At 58.1% G+C, this 18,129-nt stretch overlaps 1 protein-coding gene across 1 annotated transcript in view; it reads right to left on the reverse strand.

Moving 5' to 3' along the window:
• The window catches only part of Srcin1 (SRC kinase signaling inhibitor 1), a 73,503-nt gene that overhangs the window by 24,176 nt on the left and 31,198 nt on the right, over positions 1-18,129 (reverse strand). Inside the window, 9 exon segments of the mRNA XM_048365532.1 lie at positions 135-322; positions 626-669; positions 912-1,004; positions 1,886-2,754; positions 3,234-3,327; positions 3,690-3,888; positions 4,497-4,692; positions 8,392-8,415; positions 15,235-15,333. Of these exon segments, the coding sequence (XP_048221489.1) occupies positions 135-322; positions 626-669; positions 912-1,004; positions 1,886-2,754; positions 3,234-3,327; positions 3,690-3,888; positions 4,497-4,692; positions 8,392-8,415; positions 15,235-15,333 (1,806 nt within the window).

Here is an 18,129-nt window from a genome sequence, read left to right on the forward strand (position 1 = left end):
GTGTGATCTTTGAGGGACTCCTAAGGAACTCAAGGAGCTCGGTTTCGGAAGACATAAGGGTAGGAGATGGGGCGTGGCTTGTGAGAAAGAGGTGTGGCGAGCTGTGGCTGGGGGGGGGGGGGCGGAGGAGGTACCTGGAGCTTGCGCAGCTGCTGGAGCTGACCGCGCAGGTCACTAGTGCTGTTCTGCAGGCCCCGCAGGTGCAGCTGCATCTGCAGACGGCTGACAGCAGTGGACTGCCCTGCAGGAGTGCTGCTGGCTGAGGGTGGGGGAGGGCCAGAAACCGGGGTAGCCCCACTGCTCCGGCTACCAGACCCACAAGCTGCGGAGAAGGACCAGGAGAATGGGAGAAAGGAGCAAACCGTGTGCCTGAGAGGGGGACTGGGCAACACTCTCCCCACTCTCAAACCCCCACAGCAGGCAGAGAGGTACATGACTCTGATTGCCCTTTCATAGTGGGGTACAACACACCAGAGCCATGACATCTCGGGCCAAGGTGACTGACTACTGGTTTATCCATTGGAAGCCCAATGAGGCAGCCAGTGTCTGAGCCCCACTTTACAGATTAGGAAACTGAGACTCAGAGATCAAGGACCTCTGTGGGGAGGGGAGAAGAGGCACTCACCTGCGGAGGGGGTGGCTGCTCCATTGGAGCCTTCGATCTTCTCACTGTGGCACAGGGGGAAAGAAGATGGCCATCAGGATGCCAGGCCAGGCTGGACCATCAAAGCTGAGGACTTTAGATGTCATCTCCAGCTCCCTGATCTTAGCACAGAGTCCCAGAGCAGGAAAAGCAGGAAAGGGACTCATCCAGGGTCACCCAGTGAGACACTGGCAGAGCTGAGCCCAGGGCTCTGCCCTCCTTACTCCAAGTTCAGGCCCTGGCAGGGGTGTTGAAAGAGGGAGCTCACCTTGGGGTCTCCGGCTCTGAGCCTCGTAGTAGGGCACTTTGCACCAGGCCTGTGAGGCTGGCGATCTGCTTCTCCATGGCCTCCATGCGCTCCCTGGGTAAGAAGACAGCTTTGAGCAACCCCACCTCAGATCATGAGAGCCTTCCCTTCCAGGCGGCCCGCACACAATTAGACACCCAGTGCCTCGGTAGCAAGCCCATAGCGCCGGCCTGCTGTGTCTCTCACTACTGCCTCCTGAGAGGTCCTATCCTGACCTTCACAGGCTTTGCATATGCCCCTCCCCCCATCTTTCTCCCTACCTCCTCTAGAAAGCCATCCCAAAGACCCAGTAGCCTTGAGGAAGTCCTTCTACATCATCCAAAGGAAGTCCTTTTTTTTTGTTTTGCTTTCTGCTTTTTGTTTTAAGTGTGTCTCCCCAATAGACCAAAGCAAGGGACTGGATTTTCCCAGTTTGGTATGAACAGAACCCAGTTCGGGGCTAGCACAGGCTACAAGAGTGTGAAAAGGCATGGCTTCTCACCTCTCTGCAGTGCTGCCCCAGTGCACAGGGTATCTCCTGTCTGAGTGCGGGATGGGGGGGCAGGGAGGGAAGACAGGCCTCCCCAAGGGAAGCTAGGCAACCCCCCACGGGCTTCTCGCTCCCCCACACCATTTCCTATCAGTTCCTACCTTCACCCCAGTGGACTTCAGCGGGGCCTATGCTGGACAGCTCTCCAGCTGCAATTTCTGAGTCCCAGCCAGGGAGGCACTAAGAAGGGCTTGTCCAGTTCTTTGATTTTTATAGCAAGGTAAACTGAGGCTACATGTCCAGAGTCCCCCATCTGGGGCCTCCTAGACGGTCCGGGCTCCCTCATCAAGACCACCCTGCGTTCTGCAGTCGTCCCCCCCCCCACCCCTCCACACACACACACCATCCCCGCGGGTGCCTCTCCCAACCCACGGAACACGGCCCCGAGGCTTCCCGCGCGCCTCACCTGGTCTCCGTGTCCTTGGCCGGCGGTGGTCCGAACCCCACGAGGGAGCGCTCCCCGGGCCCCGGGAAGAGCTCCGGAGGAGGGGCCCCGGCCACGGAGGCGCCTCCCGTGCTGCGGCTCTTGCCTCCGGGGCTCTCGGCGAAGACCGAGGAGGACCCCGAGTCTTTGCGGAAGGACTGGCGCACGGGGGAGCCGCGGCTGGGGGGCCCCGAGTAGGGGCTGTGCGGCGGCGGGGGCCCCCCGGGGGGCGCGGCCACGTCGGCCAGCTTCTGCGGGGACGAGGGCGGCAGGCGGAAGCCGTAGCCGTCGCCGTAGAGCGCGCCCGCGCCGCCCGCCGCCGCCGCCTTGTACAGCGAGTCCTCCAGGTCCGACTGCAGCGCCGCGGCCGAGTAGGTGCTGAGCGAGCGCACCGAGCCGCGCTTGTACAGCCCGCCCGCGCCGGGGTAGGCGAACGGGTCCCCGGCCGCCGCCGCCAGGCTCAGCCGGCCCTCGTGCAGCAGCCCGTAGGGGTCGGCGTAGAGCCCCTCGCCCTTCACCAGCACCATGCCGCCCGCCTTGCCCGCCAGGTCCTCGTCCGGCTTCACGTCGCGCCGCTCCAGGATGGCGCTGGGGCTGGGGCTGACGCCCTGCGCGGCCGGGGCGCCGCCCAGCCGCTCCGCCGCGTGGTGCACCGGGCTGCCGGCGTACGAGGGCGGCCGGCCCCCCGCGTACGAGAGGCGCGAGCGGGATGGCGAGCCCGACGGCAGCCCCGACGGCAGCCCCGACGGCAGCCCCGGCGGCGGCGAACCGGACGCCAGGTGCGGGGCCGGCGACAGGTTGTTGAGGCGCCGCGTGGGCGACGACTCCCGCGACGCGTACACCATCTCTCTCTGCGCAGAAGACAGCCCCGGAACCCCATGGGCCTGGTCACCAAGGGGACCCCTCTCCCCTTGCTTGAGGAACCAGCACCTCTCCGCGGATGCTTGCCAAGTCCCCCCTGCCCTCCTCTGTCTTCCCCCTCTCCTGCTGCATCTGGGGTCCCTCTCCCATCAGGGTGTGTGTGGGGGGGGGTGACAGATGGAGGGCCACCCCTCGGCCTGCTCTGCGGCGGGGAGTGGAGGAGGGGAAGGGGTGGCTGCTGAGAGCCTGTGGGAAACCCGGAATGGACAACCTAGCAGATGAGGGGAGCGAGTCCGCCCTAACCCCACCACCTAGGGAGGCGACCCTTTGCTTCAGTTCCCTCCCCCCCCCCCATTCCCATCTCCAGAGTTGGGCCCCCGGTCCCAGGTGACAGCCGTCCGCGCACTTTACCCGCCCGGACTCCACCTGCCCAGCCTCTCCCCGGTGCCCTGGGCCTCCCCAGCCGTACCCGGAGGTCTCCATTGGTGAGGTGAGAGCCAGGGAAAGCGGCGTACAGAGGCTCTTTCCTATAGATCTTGATAATACTGCGGTCCTGGATATCTCTGGGGGGTGGGGGTAGAGGAAGAGGGGGGGCAGAGGGTCACCATGCAGCCCACCCGGTCCCCTGCACAACGAGGAGGGGACAGCTACTCCCAGGAGAGCCAGGAGGGATCTGGACACCCAACCCCTGGTAAGTCCTTCACGCAGCGGCTCTAGGTGCCTGGGGCTGCCCGCCAGCAGCACACACAGCAGCCTCCACCCGTGCTCTCCTCTCCCTCACCCACGGGAGCCATTTCCAAGTTGGCTCAGGCTCCGGGGACCCGCGGGGAGGGAGGGTTCGGCGGGGAGGGGAGGGGAGGGGAATGCATGCGGGCAGGAAGAGGGCCGGGCTCGGGAAGGTCTCTAAGGTGAGGGCCACGCCCACCGGACGTCCTCCAGCTCGTAGAAGACGTTGCGCGCCTCGTCCTTGATGAGGATGGCGGTGTTGGGCGACTTGAGCATGCCCATGGTGAGCTTCTGCGGGAACATGTGCGCGATGAGCGCGTGCAGAGTGTCCAGGCTGCTGACCTCGTGCGTGATGTGCACGCGCCGCGTCTCCTCCCCGAACTGCAGGAACAGCACCCCTGCAAAGGAGACGCGGCCCTTGCGGTCACCGCCGCCGCCAGGCCGCCCGCCGGCAGAGCGCCGCCCGCCCGGAGAGCCAGGGCCCGCTTCCGGAGCTGCGCTGGTCCCCGTCCCGCAGTGGCAAGGTCTGAGGCCGGACGCCGCCCCCGAGTGCAGGTGCACCCAAGCGCCGTTCATGCTGGGGCGCCAGGCCAGCGGGTAGTCCCTCCCCACCTCGCCCCACCCCCCAAAAAAACCAACACTCGCTCGATCCCAGGCAGCTAGAGTCTGGGAAATAAGATTAGGGAAAGGATCCCGGCAGAAACAGAGGGAAATGGAAAAGATGGAATGCTGGAGAGAGAAGTGGGAAGAAAAGGATGGAGGAAAGGGAGAGGGAGACTGCCTGGGAGGGAAAGGGCTTGAAGAGGGGAGGGGGGACAAGAGTCAGAGAGAGGAGCGGGGGAGAGCCCAGGATGAAGAGGTGCAGTGAGGAGGGGGCTGTTGGGGGAGGTAGATCTGTGCTGGAGGAGAAATGGAGTGATTCAAGGCCAGAGGAGAGCTAGGGAGAAGCATGGGGGGGGGGGCGGAGCTTATGTCCTGGAGGGAAGATGGACAGGTTGGCCAGTACCTGGTGAACGAAGCTTGGTCTGACTGGCAGAGCGAGAGAGGGGCAGGCTCTGTCGGAAGCGGTTCATCCTGCTGAAACCCAGGGGCAGCTCTGCCTCCGACATGGTCTCCAGCGACTCAGCCGAAGCGTAGGACAGCTTGGCTGCCTGGTCTGCCAACCCTGGCTGGGCTCCCTGAGTGTGGCGTGAACTGCGGGTCTGCAGGAGCAGGGCAGGGTGAGATGCATCAGCTCTGCTTTGCTTGGCCACCACCACCACCTCCATCCATCCAGGCTCAGGGAGCCCCCTCCCACCAGACAGCCACAGCAACACACACACACACACACACACACACACACACACACACACACACACACACACACACACTGGCAGGAGAGTCTCTGGGGTTGAAACTCATGGGGTAACAGCAAGTTTCCCCACCTCTCAGAGCCTTAGCCTCCCCAGCACACCCAGCAGGTAAGCAGTGAGCCAAGGATTCAACCACCCCAAGAAGCCAGACAAGAAGCACCTGAGCAGGAGCCATGGGCATGCCTGCTATTTTAAGCCAGCAAAGAACAACAAAAATTTGTCACCGAGGTGAGCAGCAGAATCATTGAGCAAATTGGGACATTAGTTCCAGACATTAATTAAGCGGCGGGTTTGTGAGCGGCGAGATTTATTCTTCATGGAGTTCAGAGGGTGGGGGTAGACTAAGGAAGCTGGGGCCCAGGGAAAAAGCAGAGTGATGGAAGGCCCCCAGGGTCCTTGTGGTAGAAGTTGTGGGCCCTTGCAGCACGGGGTAGTGACAATGTCCTTGACTTAGAGTGGCTAGGACAACTTTCCTAAACCCCAGGGAGCCAACAGCAGCAGGCAGCCTGTGGAGTACACACAGCACGCATGAGCACATGCATAGGGGCCAGGCTCCGCCCCTCCCCGCCACACGCCCGCAGTGCCCAGCATGGCTACATTTCGCCGGCACTATAGCGGAGGGTGGGCACTGGCTGGAGTCAGGAAGGGTGTCACAGGACAGCTTGATTGCTGTCTCCTGGTGGGGGGAGAGGCGGGCAGTTCACTATAGCCTCAACTGTACTGTAAGAACCTATTTTTGGCTCAAGCCGGGAGCGGTCACCCAGGCCACAGCCCCAGTATCTCCCCTATCACCTAGTTGTTATACAGAAACTCAGTTGTTTAAAACAGTAAGATGATATATAGCTATGTCATATATATATATATATATATATATATATATATATATGCTTAGAGTCACAAAAAGAACACGCTGCCCAATTATATTTCTCTATAAAATAAATTATTTTTAACAACATACCACTCAAAACCACTAGCACTGGCTATGTTACATCCCGGCTGAGAGCTTCCTTGTTTTTCATTTTCTACATTATATAAAATTAAGTGGATTTTGCACAATCAGAATATATTACTTTTATAATTTAAAAAGACAACAATAAAAAGTATCTCTAAAAAGGAACGATTTATTCTCCTCTTCAGCTCCCTCTTTCCCCAAATCCTGATTAACCCCTAATTAATCTCCATTTTCCTATTAGCCCAGTGTAATGTTCCAATTAGATTAGAAGTCTCAAAAAGAGAAAGCCTCTTTCTCACATGGGCAGCATGCCCAGCTGTCGTGAAAGTGCCCTTGAAGGCTTGGGGATGTGGAAGGTCAGATGTGGAGGCTAGCAAGGGCCTTCCAGCTTCAAGCATAATGTCTCGACCAGTGGGTGAGCATGGATCTCGGGAAGAAGCAAAGCAGTGTGAGAATTGGGCTCCTCTGAGGGAATCTTTGCCCAAACTCACACCCCAGTGGCTCCTCTAAGCTGACCACCAACACCAAGCTGTGCCTCTCTCTCTCTCTCACCTTCAGCCCCAGGGAAGCCACAGTTGGCGATCTCTGTTAACAGTGTTGGGAGTCAGGGCTGGGCTGATGGGCATGGGGTTGCCAGGCAACTGAAAGGTCAGCATTTGCCAGGCTGGGTGGGTGAGGAGCTACAGAATGAGGCAGCTAGCAAGGAGAAAGAGTATGAGGACCCACCAGGCCAGGTCAGGGGCACAAGTGAGACACCAGGAAAACTGCAACAGGCAGAATGAAGGGGGCTGAGGCTCTGGGGCTGGCTGACTGAAGAAGGAGGAGCCCTGGGAGGACAGATGGCTACCATCCCCTTTACCACTTCATCCAAGCCCCCTAGCCACTGGCCACCCTCAGAGCATCTACACAAAGCCCTCCCGAGGAGAGGCAGAGACTGGGAGTCCTGCTTTCCATCCCTAGGCAGGAGAAAGTAAGACATGTTAGAAGGACTTCCCAACCAATAGGGAAGTGGCAAGAGAAGCAAACAGTGGCCCAAGCCAAACTCCCAAAGATAGGAAGGGGACTGCTCTGGGCAGCAGGGAGCACTTTCAGGACCTGAGCTTCCTAAAAGCAGTATATGGACTGGAGCAGGAGCACACAGGTGCTTTGACAAACTCTCTTCCAGGACCTCACATTCATTAAATCAGTCTCTGAGTGGAAGCCTGTGGTTAAGGATTTTTTTTTTTGCAGGTTCCTAAGATAATTCTGGTGTCTAAGTGTTAGACTCAGATCAGCATCCATGATTCTGACAGCTGATGTGTTTAGGCTCTGGTAAGGCTTACTATGGAGGAGTAGACACTGCCTAGGACATACATTTTCTCATCTTTGCAGTCTTACAATAATTCTATGATGCAGACACTAATCCACTTTAGAGAGGAGAAATCAAGGCCCAGGGAATTTTGTAAATTGCCCCTAGGTCACCAAACTAGTTAACAGTAGGTGGAATTCCCCACCAAGCCGTCCAGCTCTCAGGCCTACGCATTTAACATCAGTGTCTCCCGCCTCTTCCAGAGAGGCTGGGCTGACACCAGGATTCAAGGACCCCATGAGGCTCTGACTCAACAAGCACTCCTTGCAGGGCTCTGGAAGAACGTGTGCAAACAAGACCCTTGGTGTGTCTGAATGGTGCCTGCCCTCCCATACCCTGCCATGATGCCTGGGACAGGAACCAGAGACCCCAGAAAACCTACAGCAGTCTAACCAGGAGAGAGAGAGAGAGAGAGAGAGAGAGAGAGAGAGAGAGAGAGAGAGAGAGAGAGAGAGAGCCAGCCTGAGGAGACTCCCCTCGGGGTCAATAGGATGCCCAGCTCTCTAGCTCTAAATTATCTAAACTTTTCAAGGGAGACAAAGTTAGGCACCAACCCCAAGTCTGGCCCTCTATGTGAACATAGTTTTAGGGGTACAAGACAGGAAATGGTCATTCCTGGAACCAATCCACTCCCCTGTGATGAAGAGCAAAACAAGGGAGTCTCAGGACTGCCCAGGGAAGTGAACTTTTTACTTTTTTTTGGTCTGTCGTGGGGCTTGAACTCAGGGTCTGGGCACTGTCCCTGAGCTCTTTTGCTCAAGGCTAGTACTCTCCCACTTTGAGCCACAGCACTACTTCTGGTTTTCTGGTGGTTAATTGGAGATAAGAGTCTGATGGACTTTCTTTCCTAGGCTGGCTTCGAACTGCGATCCTGGGATCTTCGCCTCCCCAGTAGCTAGGATTACAGGTGTGAGCCACCAGCGCCTGGCTGAGAAGTGAAATTTGATGTCAGGGAACAGATCCTAAAATGAAATCCTGGGTCCAAGTTCCTCTCCCAGCCAGCCATCTCAGCCCTGCTCCTTCTAGAAGGCTCCTACTGGGCTAGCCTTCTACAGTCCAGATGTCTACGTCCCTGGAAGGTGAACCCAGACTATCCCAAAGCAGCAGCCACAGCCAACAGCCCTGGGTCCACCTCCCACATAACAGGGGACCCGTGCAGACGCACAGCCGGTGCAAAGCATGTGCAGGGGAGAGGCAGGGAGGGGCAGCACATGCAATTGTCATGGGAGCAGAAGCATCACACACTGACCTTGAAACTCCAGTAGTTTGGCTGCTGATGGAAATAAGAGAAGAGATGGTTATGAGGAGGCAGGAGATAAAGTGCAGGTTAGAGACCCTTGGAGAACTCAGGCTTGTGCCATGGCCCTCAACCCCACTCCCGAAAGCAGGAAAGAAGGAATGCCCATCTCGTTTCCTATGAAGTATATCTCCTTCTCTACTGAGACCCCAACATCCTGGTGCACCCAAGATGGACAGGTTCCTAGTCTTCTGGATGGTGGGGGTGGAGGAGAGGTAGGAAAGAATGTTCCAGATGCTTACAAGCCACTTTCTAGCTATAGTAACTGTTGTCAGAAACCTACAGTTGTGGGGGAGAGGAGAAGGGAAGCACAGAAGACTGTAATACAGGGAGCCCACAAGACCGCTAAAAGAGGGGAGGAATTCATGTGGGCTGTGAGGTCAGAGAGATGGCACCTGGTTGCGGGGGACCAGGGAACTTTCCCCAGAAAAGAAAGCATTTGAGTTGGGTCTTAAAAATGAAGTAGCTGGAGGCTGGGAAGAAAGTTGTGCAGAGGGGAAGGGACAGCATGGGAGCGAGCGTGGCCAGGGGCAGGCGGGCAGGAAGAAGGAGGAAGTGTGGTCTGCAGACCTGTGGAGCTGCAGTGCAGCCTAACTTGCCACTTCCCAGGATGCAAAGGGGAAGGGACAGCATGGGAGCGAGCTTGGCCAGGGGCAGGCAGGCAGGAAGAGGGAGGAAGTGTGGTCTGCAGACCCATGGAGCTGCAGTGCAGCCTAACTTGCCACTTCCCTGGCTGCTAAGGCACTGGGGCAGGACACTGAGAACAGTGTGAGGATCCAGACGTAACTAGGTGGGCAAGTTGGGAAGACATGAATGGGGCAATGTAGGATCAGAACAGGACCCCAACAAGGCTTTGGGCAGGGAATGGAAGAGAGTGGCGGAGGTTTCAGACAGGGCAAACAGGCCCGTGTGCCAGGACAGGCTTGGATTGTGGAGAAAAGTGGATACCGGTGGTCTCCCTGCACTGGACAAAGGATGGAGAAGTATGAGCAGCAAAGGGATTTGGGGTGTCAGTTGGGGAGACAGTGCAATGCCTGGGGCTGGCAAGCTGATGGGAGGAGGGTTCTAAGAGGGGAGGGGACTGAGGTTCCTCCCCCCTCGTTCGCAGTCACCCAGGGTTCTGGGTCACAAGGCCCTGCCTTCCCTGGAGACCAGAAGGCCCTTCCAGATGGCTAGGGACAAGGCAGGAGCAGTCCTAGGGGCACGCTGGTTCTTGGCAAAGCTGAGGGCATCCTGCTGACCGGTGCCAGCCTCAGTAGGACAGAGGCAGCAGATGGCCTGGCCCCGGGGTGCCTGGCACAAACAGAAAAGATTCCCCAAGCCTGAGTCACTGGCAGAGGAGAGGGGCATTGGGAGACATCCCTGAAGGGGAAAGGATGGGAAGCTAGGGTGGCCTGTGCCATGTAAATGCTTTTGTGGCAAGGAGAAGGCTTAGCAGATGCACCCCACCTTGGGGTGGGGGTGACGCTGGGATGGAGGTGGACTCAAGAAGTCTTGACTTGCCAGAACCACGCCCCCACCCTCCAAACCACAACTGCCATTTCCCCCAGAGTGCTGGCTTTAAAAGATGAAAGAGAAACAGTCACACACCAGGCAGAAGAAGGGGACACAAAGCATGCACCAGCCCCAGCCATTGCCTGGACTACCCAAGGACCAGCAGATGTCCATGGGTGCGGGGTTGGGGGAGGGCCCATGGTGGACCCTGGCTGGAGTTACCGCTGCTTGTGGCCTTGGGAGGGAGGGGAAGCAAAGGGAGTGGACACACAGGGGGCAGCAGGAACAGGCGGAGGACACTGGAAGGTTTATGAGAGTCAGGTCTGCAGACCCGGAGTGATAAACAGCTCTGCAGAGGAGGCCTTGTCCCTCACCCAGCTCTACACCACACCAGGCTCAGGCAACGGACACAAGGGCCACTCACAGCTCCCTGGAGCACTGAGCCGTCCACACACAGACACATGGGCTCTCAGATACATCCTTAGATAAAGGATATCACAAGCACATTCAGAGCAAGAACACCCAGCCCACCAAGGCACATGTAGAGAGAAGCTGTGAGAGACAGATCTAGAAACAAACAGCAACTCAGAAGCATCCATTCAGAGACCACCACCCCTCCCTCAATGCACACCCAGATCCCCAGGACTGTGACTCGATCACACACAGTCTCACAGGCAGATACACCCAAAGCTTCCAGTAACACTCATACCCATCCTCTCAGCAAATGTTAAAGTCACAGATAGAAACATGGATATTCTCTCTCTCTCTCTCTCTCTGTCTCTCTCTCCCCCGTCTCCCTCCCCCTCTCCCTCTCATACACACACTACACACTACTCAAGTTGCAGAAACACACACAAAGTAGCACACACATAGCATGTGCTCATGGCCTCACAGAGAAAGTCCTTAATCCTTTTTCTCCTACTAGCTGACCAGGGGCCTCTGACTACCTTAGCCACTATATCCCAGACATGCTGTTTCAGAGAGGTGACCTCTTGAATCAAGAGGCACATGTTCCCTTCCCAGTACTGCACTGATGTCAGCACATTGGACTCAGGGTACCTTGTACAGATCACTTGGATTCCCATCCTGGCCCTGGAGGGGAGACAGAGGCAAACCTTGACCATGAGGGCTCTGCCCTGAGTCCTAAACCTGCCTATATTCACTGGGTGGTCACCTGGCAGGAACAGGTCACAAGTCAGCCCAAGAGAAAGGCCATGGTGGCATCAGTGCTCCAGGTCAGCCTAGCTCCAGGAAAAGGTACAGAAGGAAGAGGAGCATTTGTGCTCCATGAACTTGGATGAACGGATGAGTGATGCTAAGATGATAACCCAGGACTTCTGGCTCTGAAGCTCAGAATGGCTCTGAAGTAATTCCTACCTCTTTCCTTCGTCCCCTGTCCAAAAAGTGGGGAAAATAATCCTCTTCCAACCAGCCCCACCAGGAATGAGGCATATAGTTTCCTGGCAACTCACTATCCTTGGAGGAAGAAGAGGCCTCTGAGGAGATCAACCATCCTCCTGTCTCTTTCCAGGAGTTAACCCAAGGGATAACCCTGGATGACTGAGATCAGGGGCTCCTCCCCTCTTCTCCTAGGGGGATGCTCCCAGTCACTCCTCACCCAACTTCCAGTCCCTCCTTTCTGGTTTATCTCTTCCTCCTGCTGTGCCCACCACAGTGTCTGGTGTATAGCAGGCCCTGAACAAATAGGTGGCAAGGAATAAATGCCAGCAAAATAAGACCAGCCCATGTGGGAGGGGTGGCTCTGAATACTCAGCCTGGCCCTCTTCCCTCCACTGGCACAAGTGCCGCTTAGTCTTCTGGGTTCATTCCCTGGGAATCTCCCTGCATGAGAAAGCCCCTGGGGGGGGGGGGGGGAGGCAGGAGGGCCTCTGGGATCCTTTCTGCTCACCATCCCAGCAAAACACACACACACACACACACACACACACACACACTTCCAACACCAAGGCCAAGCTATGCCCTCTCCTAACATTCAGGAAAGACCAGGCCTTCCCAGAAGTCAGGAAGAAGGCAAAACAAAAAAGAAGAAGAAATGGCTGTAAAGAAAAAGGCCCTGCCCGGAGGGAGCAAGGCTGGGCAGAGTCCAGCTACAGGAGCTGGAGCGCCCTGCGAGGGCACCAAGAGGGTAACATGGAAGTCAGCCAAGCCTCCGAACGAGGATGTCATCCATGGGGGAGGGGACTTCTGCAGGAACCCGGGAAAGCGAAGGAACTCCCCGAGGTGCAGCTCTGCCCATCCCTCTCCCCCGCCCCAGCCACTGGCCTCCGGCTTCGGTGCCTGCACGCCTAGCTCTGGGAGGGGCGGGACCCAGCCCCTCCGGTGAGCCTTAGCCCAATTGTGGGGGAAAGGAGGGGTCCTCCTCATACCTCCCCGGGGCCTACGTCCTCTGTGGGCCAGGGGAATGCGTGACCCCGCCTTGACCCCGAGCCCCGACGGCCACCCACCCACCCTGGGGGGGGGGGGAAGGGGAGAGGAAAGGACAGCCGTGGGGTTCGCGCGCCCAGCTCCTGGGCGCACACACCCACCTCTCAACTCGGGTGAACACGAGTCCCCCCGGCGTGGGGGTTCTCAGCGCTCCCCCCCCGCCGCACGCGCGACCCTCCCTCCCCCTCCCTCCCCGCTCCTCCCCCCCCCCCGCGCCCTCCCTCCGCGTGCGGACACCGACCCCGGTTCCCGCCTGCCCGGCGCGGCGCGCGCGCGTGGAGGGGGCGTGCTTGCTGCAGGAGCGGCGCGGGGGCGAGGGTGCACCCCGGGAAGGTCATGACTTTCCGAGGGGCGCCTGCCGCATTTTGGGGGTGGGGGCTGGCCCCCAGGGAAAAGCACCTGCCGCGGTGGGAGGTGGGGGAGGAAAGGGACGGGGGCGTTTCTCCGAGGTCGGGAGACCCGCAATGACGGCGCAGCCCTCCCGCCCCCCGCCCCCTCCAGCCCCGGGCCGCCCCCCCCCCTAGGTGCTAACGGAGCCGAACCCCAAGTGCGCGTCCCCGCCCCGCGCCGACCCGCTCCCCCCACCCACCCCCACCTTACCTGCGGCTACAGGTGCAAGCGCCGGGCCCCCGGCCCCGGCCCCCGCGTCGGGCGGGGGAAGGGAGGGCGGCCCCTACGCCCACCGCCCCGGCTCTCCCCGCCCCCGGCCGCCTCCGCCGCCGCCGAGGCCCTCTGCTGCAATGCGAGAGGCGCCGCCGCCGCCACCGAGCCGGCCCGGGCCCCGGTCGCCCCGGTAACCGCGACTCCACCTGGCGCTGCGCGGCGCGCCCGCCGCCGCGGCCGCCGTGCACATCCCCTCCCCGGCCCCCTCCCCGGGCGCGGCCCCGCCGGCGCAGCCCCGCCGAGGAGCGGCGGAGGCTGGTGGCTGCGTCGCCGCGGTCACCCGATCTGCCGGCCCGCCGCCCGGGACTCGGGTTGCAGCAGGAGGGAGGGAGGTTAGACCGCCTGGAGGAGGGCAGGGGGAGGGGCAGTGGCTCGCTCTAACCTCCGGATCCCTTCCCAGGGTCCTCCTCCCCGCCGCCACCCTCACGGGTCGCAGCTGCCTGCTCTACCTTCGGAGCCCACGGCCTCCCCGCACCAGGGTCTCGGCTGTGCACCTTTGCCCTCTCCATTCTTCCCTGACTTAATTCCCAGCTGAGTCTGGAAGGCCTAAGATTGCTGAAGTTTTCCTGATGGCTCTGATCTTGCCCTGCTGGGTGACTCTGGCCCCTCGCTAAACGTCTCTAACTCTATAGAAAGAAACCTCAGAGTGATCCTTGGGGACAAAGAGTGTGTTAAGCTCCAAGTATCTGGTGATACCAAGATACTGCACACGACCTGGGGGAAGTTTCCCCTCTCCTCCAGGAGAGTAGAGAGCCCATGTGGACAGACCATAACTGAGATCACTGAGTCCAGCCCCAGACACATCAAACACCCCAACCCTGTCCTCTCCCTCAGACATTCCTCTGGGGCAACCCCAAGCACCTGCGCACACTGCACCTGTTCTCGGCCTCATCGCCAGCCTTGTCCCAACCACTCTGGTCTCCATAGCACACTTGGTCTCACGCAGGACAAGTCTGTCCCACTTGTCATACAGTCTTGAGGAAAGACACATCCTTATTCCTGAGTTGGGCCAAGTTGGGGCTGTAGTGGGCTCAATGCCCTGCGAGTGATGCCAAGTGTGTCAGTAGATTGCTAGAGTTGTGCTATGCCCAATTCAAAATGCCCCAACTGTGGAGGCTTGTCATTTCCTAGATGGCCACCATGACCATTCATTTATTTTTTCCTTGAAAAAGTCAAGCCTTGTCAGCCTTGGGTATGAGGACCTAGACCCCTTCCACACACTGGATTTGCTGCTTCTACCCCCACTGTCCTCCCCACACATACAAGATAAACATTTTCTAGTTGAGACCTTCCTGGGCTGTCCTCTCCTAACTGCAACTCTGATTCCCTGGTCCCTTCTCCCTGTTTGGGCCTCATTATTCTTTCCTGATAATAAATATCCAGAGGAACCCAGCTCCTAGTATTTTGTCTAAGGATGCCACTGTCTGCGCTGACATCTATCTTCCCATCAGGCATACTGAGGTTTGGTGAGGAACTGGGGAATTAATTCAGAACCAAAAGCTACATGCCCAAATTCTCTCTCTTTTTTTTTTTTTTTGTAATTGAGATTAAACCTTGACATAGCAAGAAGAGAGAGAGAGAGAAAGAGAGAGAGAGAGAGAGAGAGAGAGAGAGAGACATCATGTAGAACTTCCTGGTCAGAAGTCAGGAGAAGAGGGCTGGGAATATGGCCTAGTGGTAAAGTGCTCTCCTCGTATACCTGAAGCCCTGGGTTCGATTCCTCAGCACCACATATACAGAAGTCAGGAGAAGGTTGAGTGTGTTCAGCAATGGAAGAGTAGGATGTGAATAGGGAAATAAGATGATCTAGGGGAAGGGGTGTGTGTGTGTATGTGTAAAGAATAAGAGGCTCCTGAGAAGCCATGGAGCAAGACGGAAGTTCTCCTGTGTAAAGGAGATACTTATATTTGTGCATAGATTTAAATCATGAGATTGTCCCTCAAAAAGTTTGTTCCTTCAAACCAAACCAGTCTGGGGAGGTAGTGGTAAGTAAGGAATTAGACAATGATGAGGGGTGGGGTTGTGAGAGTAAGGGACATAGAAAGTCTCCTGAAAATAGGGGGGGGGGGAGTCCTACATAAAAGGAAAGGGATGCAAAATAATTCTCAATATCCCCCCTCCAAAAAAAAAAAGGCCTTCCCAAAGCCACGCTCCAGCATGGATTTGGGGTGGGGGTGGAGGCCGGTGACTCACCTGGGCGGGCTGGCCAGCCCCGGAGGGGGCGGAGTCGCCATGCAGGTGGGAGCAGAGGGAGCTGAGGAGGCACACAGGGTCCACGGTCCAGCCGCCAACCTGTGTGTGTGAAGCCAGGGACACCCCATTAGGGGGAGCGGGCAGGAGCCGCTGGGGGGGAGGGTGGCTGGGATAGGATCAGGCAGGGGCATTCCTGAGGCAAGCCTTGGCACCAGGCTCACACAAGAGAGGGGCAAGGGGTCTCTCACATCAGCTGGGTCTCTAGAGCCCTGGGCCATTTCTGAGTGTCTGTCATTCCTCTCTGGCAGGGTAGGGTCTTCCCCAACGTAAGTGTCTGAAATCTTGAGCACCAGCTCCTCCCTGGTGAGGGCCCTTCTCACTGTTCACTGTGTGTGTCCCCTTCCATCTCACAGATGGGGACCACTGAGCAAGAGAGGCCTGCCCCAGTTCTCTGTGTAGACAGTGTATCTTCCTTCCCTGCCATCTTGGTGGATGCGTCTTCCTCCTACCCCAAGGCCACCTGCCCTGATTCCCCTAGAATTTGCTGGTTCCCTGTGTCCTTCCGTCCTGTCTCTCCATTGCTCCTTTCCTCTCTCAACTATTTGGCAAGCTAGCGCCATGCTCTGGCACCAGTTACTCCATGGCAGCTGAACAGGCCTTGGTGGGTGTCTGCTCCTCACCCTCTGAAGGACTGAATGGATTCACGACAGAGGAAAGGAATGAACTTGTGATGGGGTTGTGTTTGTGTTCATTCCCTGAGTATTTGCAGAGTACTTATTGGATGTTTACCAGCCAGACTCCTTGTGCCAGTGAACATGCCAGCAGCCTTGGAGGCTGGAAATACCTTCCCTCCCAGGCCTACCACCTTTTGAAGCTGCCATTCTGGCCGTTTTCAGCTTTCTCCAGCTTCACCTCCCCAGACAGCTCCAGTTCCTCATCGACCCAGTCTCTCTAGGCCCTGACGTTGCCCACTGCTTCTCTACATTCCCAGCTTGAGCTCTCAACACCAGCTGGACACATGGCTCCTTGTCAGTCCAGGTCACTCCTTCAGGGACCTTTCTCCTGCTCCCCTTGGGATTTCTGGGATCCTCTTCCTAATCATCACAGGCTTCCTTCTCTTCTCAGACGTCATTAGGCCTAGGTGGCGCTTAGGTCAGACGTCCCATGTCTGTATCTGCCTTGACCAGCAGATCTCCCAGCATTGGTCCCTCTGGAGTCCAGCACTGCATGTCTGGAGTCTAGCTGTGAAGGTCCCACCCAATCCTTACATCCGATGTCCTTCTTTCCCTTCCCATGGGCTTCCTTGCCCTTCTGTTTCCCTCCAAGGCACTGATATCTCCCTGTCCCCACTGTTTCCCCCCTGCCATTGCCTCCTAAAAGTTTAGTCTCCCCCCCCCACCCCAAGCCCCATGGATTCTTTCTCCTCCTGCTTCCACTTCCCCAAACACCACAGACCCCACCCCCACCCCTGGTCCCCGCCTTCCAGACCTACTTTGTCAACTGGTCCCACAAGTCTCCCACACACATTCCCTACCTGAGGGACTTCTGCACCACTCCCCAAGCCCAAGTCTGGGCTCATGCTGCCCTCCTGTACCTCCTAAACATTCTCCTTCTCTGCCTATGCAAATCTCACTCTCTTTCTAGGTCTTGTATAGGTTCCTCCTCCTTCAGGAAGCCTTCTGAGCAGGCCCTCCCTCCTGCTGTCCCTGCCCCTCGACCCCTCCCAAAGGGCTGTACCTCTTATAACAGAATTGAAGCATCCTTTCTCCCCAGCTAGGGGCATTCGTGACAAATGTCCTTAACCGGGACGAAAGGATGACATAGGATGACAAATGTATCTGCCCCCCCCCCACCTCCAAGCCAGAGCACACAGACAGAACCCACTGAAGGGGGCTCCCTGAGAAGCAAGGCCATACTCTCTCTCATCTTGCAACTCTTCCTAGTCCCACCCCCGATGCTGCTCCCAGGACTCTGAAGCCAGGAAAAGACAAAAGCCAGACAGAGCTGGAGATGACATCAGGGGGCCAGACAAGGTACCAGAGATGTGCCCACGTTCCAGTGACATCCACTGCTACCTGGAAAAGGGAGCAGGGCCCGCCCCTGCCCCCCCCCCCAATGTGAGTGAAAGGATGCTGATCCTTTCTTCCTTCTCCCCAAGGGGCCAATGCCAAAGTCCTAGGATCCAATAAAACAGCAGCTGTTAAGGCACCACCCACTGACCCCCAATGCAGGACCGAAGGCAGAATACTAGTTTTCATGGCCGAGAAGCTGATGCTTGGGGTAGAGGGGTACATAAGGATCTGGGTCAGGCTGAACAGGAAGCACCCCCCTAGGAAGAGACGGGTTCTGGTCCCCCAACCTCCCTCTCACAATCTTCCTGTTGGCACCAGACCACCAGACCAAGCCACTGACAATGGAGGAGGAGTGGTGCGGTCAGAGAGGAAAGAGGCGAAAGACCCCAGTTCTGGACTCTGCCCTTGCAAGAACTGGTGACAGGTCAGCGTCAGCCAACGGAACCAGGCTCCCCTCTTAGTCCAAGCTCCCCAACTCCAGCACTGGGTACAACCTCACTTCAGCAGGTCGGTCCCCAAAGCCTCTCTCTCCCCTTCCCTCCCTCCCGACGACTCCTCGAGGACACGCCTTCGCCTTCCCCGCACTTCCACCCCCCAAACAACCGGGGGACCAACTCCAGGCGCTGCAAATCCCAGGAAGCTGTGCCCCACCTCCCCCCCCCCAACCCCCGCCCAGGCCTCAGGGAAGACCTCCTGAAGGCCGCTACCCCGGGGAGAGGCAGCTCCCCAGCGGGGCGTGGCCACCCCGCGGCCCCACCCCCACCCCCACGCCGCGCCCCCGCGCCCCCGGCCCGCGCGCCCCCGGCCCGCGCGCCCCCGGCCC

This window comes from Perognathus longimembris, chromosome 17 (genome assembly GCF_023159225.1).
Source record: "Perognathus longimembris pacificus isolate PPM17 chromosome 17, ASM2315922v1, whole genome shotgun sequence".
NCBI lineage: Eukaryota > Metazoa > Chordata > Mammalia > Rodentia > Heteromyidae > Perognathus > Perognathus longimembris.